The 11,883-nt window shown below is 50.1% G+C and overlaps 4 protein-coding genes across 4 annotated transcripts; all 4 read left to right on the top strand.

Annotated features, from left to right (window-relative positions):
- Positions 1-606: 606 nt before the first annotated feature.
- MIND_00113100 (Peptidase A1 domain-containing protein) lies at positions 607-2,520 on the top strand (the record flags this gene model as incomplete). The annotated part of the gene is made up of 6 exons (XM_037358076.1): positions 607-770; positions 822-874; positions 925-1,170; positions 1,219-1,270; positions 1,318-2,183; positions 2,234-2,520. 6 exons carry the CDS (start codon positions 607-609, stop codon positions 2,518-2,520), a joined length of 1,668 nt encoding a protein of 555 aa, XP_037225986.1.
- Positions 2,521-3,139: 619 nt separating this feature from the next.
- On the top strand, positions 3,140-5,290 carry MIND_00113200 (Kinesin-like protein; the record flags this gene model as incomplete). The annotated part of the gene is made up of 5 exons (XM_037358077.1): positions 3,140-3,457; positions 3,506-3,610; positions 3,659-4,194; positions 4,244-4,516; positions 4,564-5,290. 5 exons carry the CDS (start codon positions 3,140-3,142, stop codon positions 5,288-5,290), a joined length of 1,959 nt encoding a protein of 652 aa, XP_037225987.1.
- Positions 5,291-5,359: 69 nt separating this feature from the next.
- On the top strand, positions 5,360-9,453 carry MIND_00113300 (ArAE-2 domain-containing protein; the record flags this gene model as incomplete). The annotated part of the gene is made up of 11 exons (XM_037358078.1): positions 5,360-5,464; positions 5,510-6,240; positions 6,276-6,517; positions 6,572-7,173; positions 7,223-7,503; positions 7,548-7,807; positions 7,855-8,132; positions 8,179-8,249; positions 8,297-8,473; positions 8,522-8,830; positions 8,880-9,453. The coding sequence occupies 11 exons, from the start codon at positions 5,360-5,362 to the stop codon at positions 9,451-9,453; spliced, it is 3,630 nt and encodes a 1,209-aa protein (XP_037225988.1).
- A 158-nt stretch (positions 9,454-9,611) lies between these two features.
- On the top strand, positions 9,612-11,750 carry MIND_00113400 (uncharacterized protein; the record flags this gene model as incomplete). The annotated part of the gene is made up of 9 exons (XM_037358079.1): positions 9,612-9,651; positions 9,696-9,745; positions 9,796-9,960; positions 10,014-10,113; positions 10,160-10,410; positions 10,458-10,892; positions 10,944-11,018; positions 11,069-11,176; positions 11,238-11,750. The coding sequence occupies 9 exons, from the start codon at positions 9,612-9,614 to the stop codon at positions 11,748-11,750; spliced, it is 1,737 nt and encodes a 578-aa protein (XP_037225989.1).
- Positions 11,751-11,883: the final 133 nt, after the last annotated feature.

Genomic DNA, 11,883 nt, shown 5'->3' on the forward strand with positions numbered 1-11,883 from the left:
GCTATTTAAGTGCCGCTTTGGCGCCGTGGCAAACAAGTTCTGTTCACGAGCAACAAGTAACGACAGTTGATGTCCCTTGAAGCAGGTTCATTCAGATGCAAGTAGATGCCTTCAACTTTGCTTCAACGTTGTTGCCCAGAGACTCTTGTCCTGCTCTTGGATAACGACGGGAGACGTCGTCGGATTCACGGCGCCTAATATAGTCCATTGGCAGTGTAAGCAACAAGTGAGGCCAAGAACGATGGTATCAAAATGAGGCATTTGTTTCGTGTTGTGGTCTTGTAAATTGCAGCCTGAGGGATGGGATCCAACGCCGACGCAAAAGAAAGACGGCGGCGAGCTCACTTTGAGAAACCACTAATGCAATGTAACTGCATGCTATTGGCGGCCAAGGATTGGTTGAAAGGGCGTCGCGGCGGTGCCGGATCGTTGCTGCTAGGGCGGGCAACAACTCGGTTATCACACAAATGATACTCTCATTGAATTCTGTCAGATTGCCTCAACCTCCTTCTTTCTTTCCTTCTCTCTCCGTCTCTTTCTTTCCTCTCTCGGTCTGGACCTTTCCCTCTTTTTTCTACGCTCCAGCGCCGCGCGCCGCACTCATTCATGTCCTCGCTATCGTTTGCTCTCTTCGGCCTACTCGTCTCGCACGCCACACATGCTATCCCTATGTCCCGACGATTCTCTGGGAGAAATTTCCACTCTTATGACAGTATGAGGAGGCAGGGGAATGTAGATGGAACTATCGGATTAGGAGACAACTCGGACTTGTACGTTTGAGTTGTTCTTTCCGGCTACCTACTCTCACGTCTTCCCCCCAGACTTTACACGGTCCCCATTCAACTGGGAGACACCACTACCGTCGTTAACCTTGGTGAGCGATCCATTGCTTGTCTCAGGCAACTTCCTCAACCTCTAAAAAAGACACCGGCTCGTCTGATCTCTGGGTAATAACCACCGACTGCACAACAAATGCCTGCGCCAAGTCACGCACGACCCATCTTCCTGCCAAGTCTCTGTCGAGGACTGGTGCAAATGTAACGATGAGATACGGGGATTCTACGACTGGCACCTACGCAACAGGAAACATTGCCATAGACACTGTCTCCATTGCCGGCGTAGCTATTGAGAACCAGCTTTTTGCCGCTATCGAAGACACGACCAATGCTGGTACGTCCTGAAATCTATTATGATCCACGACTAAAAAAAACATTTCAGTCGTCCAATTTGGTGCTGCGGGTATTTTCGGTCTGGGCTTCCCGACCGAGTCGTGAGTGACGCGTACGCCGCCTGGAATACCGCTAATATCCGTGTAAGACAGATCCAAGGCGCAGCAGTCACCAAGCAGTTTGGCCCACAAGCAACAACTGACCATTTCGTTGCCTCGTCTTATGCAGATGGTCCACTCATCTCCAGAATCGCACAAACTGGAGCCCTAGAGATGGCTATGTTCGCTATCACTCTTCAACGGTCCACCATCGATATTTCTGGTACTGGTGCACTCACTCTCGGCTCACTTCCACCTGGCGTCGATAACAAGACCATCACATGGGTCCCCGTCCGTCTCTACAAGCCTGAGGAGGGTGGAATTACGGCACCGACCTTTGCGCCAAACGAGGTCTACCCACTTCGCTGGGAAATTGATCTGGATGCTGTCTGGCTTGATGGCAGGAAAGTCCCCGCTTCCAAGATCCCAACTAGCGGTGGTGTTGATGCCACGAGGATGTCTGCACTTATGGACACCGGAAACTCGATTCTTCGTGGGCCAAAAGATGTGGTCAACAACATACTTGGCTCAATCTCGCCCGAGTACGACCCCACAATTCCCAACAGCGCCACACTCGCTTGTGCTCAAGCCCACAACTTGACTTTCCAAATCGGCGGGAAAATGTTCCCCATCGACCCCCGCGACCTGATCGGCCCGACGGAAGCCGGTCAAGCACAGGAATGTGTGGTTGACAACCTTGTTTCGACCGATGCTCCTGGTGTTGGTGCGCTTTTCCGCTGGAGCTTAGGCGATCCGTTCTTTCGGTCGAACTTGGTTATCTTCCACTTTGGCAACCTCACCCACCCTTCGCAAGACCCTCCTAGAATCGGCATCGTCTCCCAGGTCCCCGCAAACGCTGCCGACCTGCTGCTCCAAGCCATCGCTGATGCGGAAGACAACGGTGGTAACTTCGACTGTGAGTCATGCCTATCTTTTGTTTCTAGTTTATTGATTGTTGATCGGCAGCTACACTCATCGTTGCGCCAACACAGGAAGCCGATCTGAAGCCTGAAGTAACTGTCAGACCGCTCTCCGCCTCCTCCCAGGCAGCTGGCCTCACCAGCAAGAAGGCTGCCCCGACATCCATTGTTTCCAAGCCACCTACTCGCCCAGCGACAACAACGGCGCCCACGATTCCCCAGCAGACCAATGTCGGAACAGCAAACGACAACAAGACTTCGGGAGCATCAAATTTACGGCCTGCGTTGGCGGCTCTCGTTTTGGCTGTGTTTGGTGCTGCTGTTATTTGGTAGTTGTGAATCTTGGACTTGTAGCACATCGTGGACTTTGACGCATTCTTCCCCTACATTTCTCGCACCGTCGTAATTGTTGTCGTTCATTAACATATCGTCGATAATCGCATTGCATTGAATTGGCTCACGGGACAGGAATTTTTTATCGTTGGAACAACTTGATCCCTCTTGATCCCAACAAGAAGAATTGACCGCTCGCGTAATCAATAAACGTGATCTGCTTCTTCTACCTCCTCCACTCAATGCGAAGTACTCAATAAGCACTGTGCGACCTTTCCATCTTCGCGGACCTGGCTGGATGAAACTTCGGGACCGCTGCTTCACGGTACCGCTATTGACTGAGGGGACGATTTGCAGGTATCTATTAATATTTCTGCTGCCCTGAGTGCAAGTCCAGTATCAGGAGACTTACATGCCCGATGGACCTCGTTCTTCCTTTGGCAGTGACTCAAGGCAAGTCAGACCAAACCTCGCAGCCGTCGTTGTTGACTCGAAATTCTAAATCAGCTACATGTTGACGGCTGATCATCTTTCTCACACCTGAAATCCACCTCTCCTCGGCAGATACAAAAGCAAGGCCGACCGCGTCTAGCTTACAACGACCAACACCTGTTCTCCGATGGCATCCTCAGCGACCTTTACTACAACCCAGCTGCCCAAATTCCGCGCTCTTCTCGAAGAATGGCAGGAAAAACGAGCTCCAGCAACAGGATTTACCTTGCCACTTTCCGAACTCAGACCAACGACCAAGGACGCGTCGAAGGACGTGATTGTCGCGTTTCGTACACGCCCTCCTCTTCCGAACGAAGCTGCCGATAAATTCCACGCTAATCTCGATGCTGAAGACGCGTCTACTGAAACTGTGGAGTTCTGTGCGGGTGTTACTGTCGCCAGCGCAGAACCAGGAATCTTTGTCGCACACGTGCCAGGGATGAAGGTAGCTATTGCTTTCATACCATGAAGCCACTTCTGAGACCGATTTCAGTGGAATGGACCAACACTCGCTCACAAGACTTACGAAGCCGACCTTGCTTTCGGGCCCGATGTCAAGAATGAAGAGGTGTATCAGCGAACAGTAGCGGTTAACGACGTTTGTCGCATCGGATTTACACACTTTTTGTGTCTAAACCAGTAACAGCTTCTGTCACTTTCGCTTTCTGGTGGTGTTGCCTGCATTCTCGCCTATGGTCAAACAGGCAGTGGCAAGACCTATACCATGGAGAGCATAGAACATCATATCGCCAGGGATCTCTTTGATGTTGCGCGCACTGTTGGAAAACGCTTCGTCCAAGCGCAAGGTTCTGAGACCGCATTGACTCCAGAAGTCGAAAGTGGAGAAATCTTCGAGTTCAATGTGACCTTTCTAGAGCTGTTGGGGAAGCACGCTTCGGATTTACTAGAGACCACCGACAAATTTGATGAACAGGGCAACCCCATTCGCACTGAGATTGCCGTCCGTGAAGACAAGGTTGGAAATGTCCGCCCCAATCTCATTTCGACCGGCGTTCGCACTTCAGACGACCTCGAAGAACTCATCAACAAGGCTCTATCCCATAGGCGAACAACAGCAACTCTCCGAAATGCCAAAAGCAGCCGGAGCCACGCTCTACTCACGATTACAATCAAGAACACACTCCTCCCTTACGCAGAGGAAGGCCAGCTAATCCTTGTCGAGTTCGTTTGCCCCGCCTCTGTGCGTTCCGATTCTTACTACAACGCTTAGTCTTGCAGGCAGCGAACGCTACGAGGATTCGAAGGAGCACGACAAACAACGAATGGAGGAAGCGCGGGAGAACAATAAAAGCCTGATGAACCTCAAAGAATGTGTTCGCTCAAAAGCCAAGATGGCAGCAGAAGACGGCTTTGTGCACATTCCGTGGCGCTCAAATAAGCTGACTATGCTACTGAAGCCGATATTCGACATTGAGTCGCGCCAGCCATCCAAGGCCATGATTATTGCTCATGTTTCGCCTCATATCCAAGATACTGTGCATTCGTAAGTTTATCTTGTCCTCATCACTTATAAGGCTCATTTAGATACAGTACCAACACCTTGTCTTACGCAGCGCCTTTCTTAACCATTCCCCCCAAACCTCGTGGGCCTATGTCCTATGATGCAGAAGACCCTCGAACCTGGGATCATGGCAAGACCGTCCAATGGCTCACTACGCAGTTCACCAAGCTCGCAAACAAGAGTCGATTGGCAGAGTGGAAAGTCAAGGCTAAACAGGCTGAGTTGTCTGGGAAAAGACTAAAGCCTCTTGGTGAAGACGAGCAAATTGACATCGGGGTCGACGTACTCGAGATCTGTCCACCTGGTTCGACCGCAAAAAATCTCGGCGTCTTGTATACTCCACAATTTGTTGAGGCCTGTCTGGCGGCACAAACGGACCAGAAGCTGACAAAAGATCAGCTCAAGATGTGGGCAGTGGATGTCATTGGTAACCTCTTCTACCTGATCTTGACCGCGAAGACGCGGAAGCGGACAGAGATTATGAAGAGTCGGAAAAAATTGGTGACAGATGATGTGTATGGGGCAGCTCCTCGAGAGTTGGATGACGATGCCGAGATTCACGAAGCGCAAATGGTGTTGGGACCGGAGTGGTACGAGACCATCGACAATGCGCGGAAGACGGCGAAAGAAATGGGTGGAGACACCCATGCGGCGTTGGTCAACACCAGAGCTGGACTTTTGGCCAAGTTTCGTTCACTCAAGGCTCAACAAGAGGCAAAGGCAAAGGAGGCAGTCGACGGACGCGACGAAGAATAAGTATTGAAGAAGTTGTATCATTACATACAGATATCCTATTTTTCACTCGAGGAACGATGGGATAACAATATGAGAAAGCGTGACATAAAGCGTGACATAAGTCACGGAATCACGTCACACCGCACATTGACAAATTATGTCGTCGTTGCGGAGAAGTTCTCCCACTACTACGATGTGCGCCGCATTTACCTTTCAAGCCTGTCTTGCTGAAGACTTTAGCAACTCTATGTGGTGCTGATGTCGTCTGCCAATGCAGTCAACATACCACCCCCAAACGATTTTCTTGTGGGCTCGACTGAAGATCTGCAACTGAACCAAAGCCAATCTTCCCGCCCAGAAGAGCTCGGTAGTCTTGAATCTCGCTATGGAAGCCTCGGCATACCGTCTCCCCTTCGTCCCGCTCTACGCGGACGAAGTGTTTCGACAACATCTCGCTTGATGCCTTCAACACCCAAACAAGAGCAACAGTGGACGGTTTTTGGCCAGCTCATGGAGAACGAGGGACCGCTTTGGACAAGCGCGTCGGGTGGCAGTCGTCGAAACTACTTTCAGAGTCCGTCTACCACCAGCGTGAACGACTCTTTCAGTGCCCTTCCATCTTCTCCAGCAATTGCCTCTTCATCGCCAATTGTTGAAGAGTCATCCCTTGGAGACGTGTTCATGAACGTATCGAGCAGGGAAGACAACGAGTATGATTCCGAAGACACAGATTCCACGTTCTCACTCCCCTTTGCTGGCGACCACGAGCGGAAATCGTGGTTTCAGCGCCTTCCAACCATTCCCATTGTCTATCAAAATATATTAAAATGCGCCATCGCATACCTCATCGCATCACTTTTCACCTTCAACCCTTACCTTTCGAGTTTCATCAGCGACCTTACCACCTACGGAGATCGAGAGCGCCGTCCCTCACCCAGTGGACACATGGTGGCGACAATGCAAGTCGATTTGTTTCTTGATTTATCCACTCTTTCATGTTCTATAGTGCCGTTTATTTCAATCCTGCAAAGTCCATGGGTGCGATGGTCGAAGCCGACTTGTTCTGCCTGATGGGACTAGTGTTCTCTGCATTACTCTGTCTCTCCTCGATGACTTTGTTCTGGTGGTTGGAGCGTAAACCGGGCTGGGAGTGGCTTGCTGATTTCTTGGTTATTGCGCTAATTGGTGTTGGAATGAGTGCCGTTGCGTGGATGAAAGTTTGGATGGCGAGCCCCTCATTCAATACAGGTGGGTTCTGCTCCCGCTCTTCTTCATGATTTGATCCAGTGACTTTCGGGATAGCTTGCAGTATGACTGCCATCATCATCTTTGTCGTGCTCGTCAAAGAAGGAGGATTACAAACACTTCTTCAAGTGTCCTTCATCGTTCTCTGTGGCTCTCTCACTTCCAATGCCGTCTGCTACGCTATCTGGCCTCAATCTGCAACAGAAGCCCTCCAAGGAAATATGACTAAAACGCTCGACTCGTTTTCTACGTTGTTGGGACTTTTGACTAATGCATTCCTCCTGGAGGAAGGATTGCAGCAGCCGAGTCACGAACGGTTAATGAAGGCGGTTTCAAATCACCAAAGCAGTTTTACTAGTCTCAAGAAGAGTCTGAAAGAGGCACAAAGTGAATGGGTCAATGGCAGCGCGACTCGCACCAGTGCCTACGAGGACGCCGTTGACAGCATGAACCGACTTGCGCAGCATCTAAATGGATTAAGGGGTGGCACGAGGCTACAGTACGACCTAGCAAAAGCGGGGGTCATCGGAAAAATCAAGCAAAGTAATGGTAAACAAAAGGCTCGAATGGAAGATGACGAATCTGTGATGCTCGAAGCTGCGGCCGAGATGTTTGGTGAACTTGTTGAAGATGTCGGACCCCCATTGAAAGCTCTGTCGGTGAGTTCTCACTTACTCATCAGTGCGCTTATTAACTTGTTCTTGGCAGACAACTTGTACTTCTACTCTTAAACGAATGCGGGAGTCTTTCGTGCTGTCGCAACGTCCTAGCCGCCGCAAGATCTTACATCAGAATGAGTTTCTCGAACTTGTTGACGGGATTGAACGTGCGCTTGCTCAGTTCGAGACAACTTCAAATCATGCTGTTTTGAGACTATATCGGCGCAGCGCCGCTTCCGATCTACCACCCGACTTGCGGGAGAGCGTGTATTCTGAAGACACACAAGTCCTCAGTGGGTCGGAGAACGAGCACGTATTTTTGGTCTACTTGTAGGTTGACTCCCTCTGCTCTCCCTCGTTTAACCCTCAAACAGTTTCATCTTCACGCTGCAGGAATTTGCAGGCGAACTAGTTTCTCTTGTGGATGCTATGAAGAGGATATATAGCCTTGAACAAGCTCAGGTCAATCGGGCAAAGTGGTGGGAGAGGCTTCATTGCTGTTTCCGTTCTGGTGCTCCGCGCAGAAAGAGGCATGCCAATGGAAATGTGACCCCACCATCTGGCACAAGTACCCCTCGGCCCCTGCGCAAACCGACCAGATCTCTACAGGGAAATGGGCTCCGTAAAAAGTTTTGTGAGTTGTATTGATGGTCTTTTGGATCATTCTTCACTCGTAATTAGCCCAGTATATCTCTCCTGCGCAACGTCGAACACATCCAATGTTCCCTAAGGTCAAGCCACATGCACCGAATACGATACAAACGCCTGCTTGGGAGCGGCTCTCCTGGCTGGGACGTATCAAGCAACGCGTTTGGGCGATTGGAACACGATTGACGGAAAACGACACCAAGTATGCTATCAAAGCGGGAATGGCAACTGCTATATTGGCTTCCCCCGCTTTTTTCGACGCTACTCGGCATATTTTTGTGGACTTCTGGGGCGATTGGGCACTCATTTCGGTATCTTTTCTCACTAGTCCTGCTCACATTTACTAACTATCATCAGTTCTTTATCGTCATCTCCCCAACAATCGGTGCCACAAACTACCTAAGCTTACATCGAATTCTTGGAACATTGTCAGTCGTTCCTTGTGTTTGTGGTCTCCGCTCACGTTCATTTTCAGTTTTGGGGCCGTTGTCGCCGCCGCTGTATACAGCCAGTTCCCAGATGATGCAGTTCTTCTGACCGTATTCGGGTTCTTTTTCTCGATTCCGTGCTTCTATTATATCGTCGCCAAACCGCAATATGTTTCAGCTGCGCGATTCGTTCTCTTAACCTACAACCTTACTTGTCTCTACTGGTGCGCCGAACAGTCTCATACTTAGAGGGAGATTTGACCATTGCTTAGCTACAATCTTCGACAGAGAGAAGTCTCCCCCTGGGACGTTGCTGTGAACCGTGCTTTATCGGTGACCATCGGAGTTGTAGCAGCAGCGTTTGTCTCGAGATTTTGGTGGCCTGCAGAGGCGCGCAAGGAGTTGACCAAAGCTTTGGGAGAATTTTGCTTGAACATCGGATGGCTTTACACGAGACTTGTGGCAGCCAATTCGTTCGCCCCTATCATTGAGGATGACGACGAAGTTGTGGACACTGAGATGACTGCGTTGTCCCCTGCTCATGATCGGTTGTCGCATTCTATCAAAGATTTCATGGCCATGTCAGTATGTTCCTGTTCATCTCCTTGTCAGTCCTTGAGAACTTCACAGGGAGCTTCACCTACAAATCAAGCTGATTGAGCTGCAGGGACTACTTGCTCAAACGCAGAATGAGCCCCGTTTGAAGGGCCCGTTTCCGGTTCAACTTTACCGAGGTATCCTCACCAGTCTCCAAACAATTCTCGATCGGCTTCATAGCATGCGTTGTGTAACAACTCGAGAAGAGTGGTATACTTCTGTTCGCCAGGACTTCATTGTGCCCGTAAACAAGGAGCGGCGTGAGATGGTGGGCAACATTATTCTTGGATTTTCGACGCTAGCCTCCGCTTTCCGACTCAAAGCCCCACTGCCGCCATATCTGCCGCCAGCAGAAGCTGCGCGACAACGGCTGGTTGCCGCGATTAGGAAGCTGGATGTTGTGCGGAATCGCGAGGTCAAGGGCTCCCGACAGTTGTTGTTTTTCGCGTACGCATTGACGATGAAGGGGGTAACAGTGGAGCTGGAGAACTTGGGGCGGACATTGCAGGGTGCATTTGGTGTGATAGGACAGTCCCCAGAAGAATTCGAGGCATTGTTTTTGGACCCTCATAGCGAAGATAGAGAGCGAGTTGACCACACTGTATAATATTTGAAAGCATATAGACATTTTTTAACTTATCGCATTCTTTCCCTCTCGATGCTCATATCTGTCTCGGACACTCCAAGTCGGTACTTATGCTCGATTCTCGATTCACCGAAACGTGACGATGTGTGTCACGCCGCTTGACTCTTCATCCTGCCTTCATGGACCACAATGCCCGCGAGAAAGAGCGCGAGGTGAAAGGTTTGTCGCGAAACTAAATGCTAGCTTGGATGTAATCCTTGTAGATTTAATCCGACGCTCGTTTTCTGGAAGTGCCGACCGGGCGGGTGCCTTGGTTCGCTTAATCTCTGACTCTGTTGTTGCCCTTGCTCATCTCGTTCTCAGCGTAAAAAGACCCTTAACAAGCTGATAGAGTGCACACGTACCGGACACCCCACTCTGAAGACTCTGGCAGCAGAGAATATCCCTAAACTTCTTATTGAGTTCCCGGAGCTGGAAGAGGACGCCATTAATGCGGTATATGATCTGTGTGAGGACCAGACAGCGAGCGTACGTTGATTAGAATGTTGTTGCCGATATCTGCTCATCGTGTCGCTTCGCAGGTTCGCAAATCGGGATATGGCGCTATAACGGCGGTTTCGAAGGCGGCGGGCAAGTGGGTGAGGCGAAATACAGACGTGCTGTTGCAACTACTTCAGAGCGGTATGTTTCTGAGCATTCACAATTCTTGATTGACCATGTTTGCCAGACGAGAAAGATGAGGTAGTGGTTGTCAAGAAGGCACTGCTGGAACACCTCGACCTCGATGCGCGCGTCACTCTCAGTGTTCTTTGCGATCAAGTCATGCCTCCTACACCGGAAATGATAGATGCCGATGAACTGGCTATGAGGGCCCGCTTACGGTTGCTGGTACTCGCATTCCTTGAAGGGGATGTAATGAAAGCCATTGTCGAGAGGCGTTGTACCGCGGAGGACGCTCTTGTCGAGACACTGTTTGCGGTGCGTTATCTTATTCTTAGTGTCCAATCTTCTCTAATAGTAACCAGGTAATCCCGAAGTTGCCTGCTGAAGAAGTGAAAACTGTCCTTGAACAACTTCTGCTGCGGCTACCCTCCTTTAAGCGTCAGTCAAGCTACGCCAATACCCTCCTGCAAATTCTGGTAGAAGCAACAAGCTCGACATTCAAGCACGAGTTGAAGCAACGTAGCTCGCTTGTCGCAGCACGCATTTATATGGATCTTGTGGCCCATATCGTTGTTCAGAAAGCTCTGGTTTCTCCAATAGAGCTTCTTCGCTTTTACCTGGGAAATACTGTGGCCAAGATGACACTGCATCAACTCTCACCCTCCGACCAGGTGTTTGTCATCTGCAACATGGCTGAAACACTGGCTGTGTGCGAAAAGGATGCTAAAATCAGCCGTTCATCCCAGTATACGCCTCTCCGCAATCAGTCTGTGGACGCTTCCCCCAACTTATTTGAGGTAATGTCGTTATTGGATTATTCTCTAAGTCTCTGGCTCATTTGGACCTAGTGCTTAGCAAAAAGTGATCTCACAAATACTCGAACATTCAACGGATCCAAGGCTTTGCTTGAAGCATGTCAACGCGTGCGTTGCCAGTCATAGTGCCATACAGCAAACTCACACTGCCAATTCAGCGTAAAATCACCGGGTGGACAGTTCCCTCACATTTCCGCACATCATTGGACCTTCTGCGAGCTAAAGCTGAGCAAGACAAGAAGAATGAAGTGCAAGTGCTTATCAGGGTTCGCCATGGACTGCTTTCTGTCTATTGCATTCATCTCCAACGAGCTTTTGTTTCTGCAGTCAATAACCGCGCCGCCTTCAAGCTCTCCTCAACCAATACCTAGCACCAATTCTCAAGTACAGGCAGGCCCCAGTCGACCGAAAGGAGCACCACCACCTCCCGTTTCTTTAATGCGATCGCGACCACTTGGAACAAATTCCATTTCTTCTGAGCTTCGTCGTAACAGCTCCGGTAGTTTGATGCTAAACGAGAACAAACACAGCATCGCAGCCGACAGCTCGCCTCGCCCGCCAAAACGGATGAGAACGGAGAGCGATGCCCCACCGTCTCTATTGATTCGACTTGGTCAGGCGAACACGAATGGGAGAGCGACTGCGGATTCCACAACCACATCCGTAACGTCGGAGGTTACTGGTGGATTTAGTATCAAAGGCGCTGCAAGGGCATCATTCACAGGGGTGCCTGTTCGTCAGCCGAAAAACCCAGCACCATCGTCGTTGTTGGATCGTATTACAATGCAAGATGGAGGAGGCGAGGGTGGGAAAGTGGCGAAGAATTTCAGACGGTGGTGAGTTGGTAGTGATACGTAGTAGTTGTAAGTTTATCATGGTGCCTTCTGAAGTTGTCTGTTACCAGTCAAATATGTCAGCTTTCTGAGCGGTCCATCATCGATGTCGAAAGTCTGAATTATTGATAGTTTCCGAC

Source organism: Mycena indigotica (assembly GCF_014461135.1).
Source record: "Mycena indigotica strain 171206Taipei chromosome Unknown Mind.scaff0001, whole genome shotgun sequence".
Taxonomy (NCBI): Eukaryota; Fungi; Basidiomycota; class Agaricomycetes; order Agaricales; family Mycenaceae; genus Mycena; species Mycena indigotica.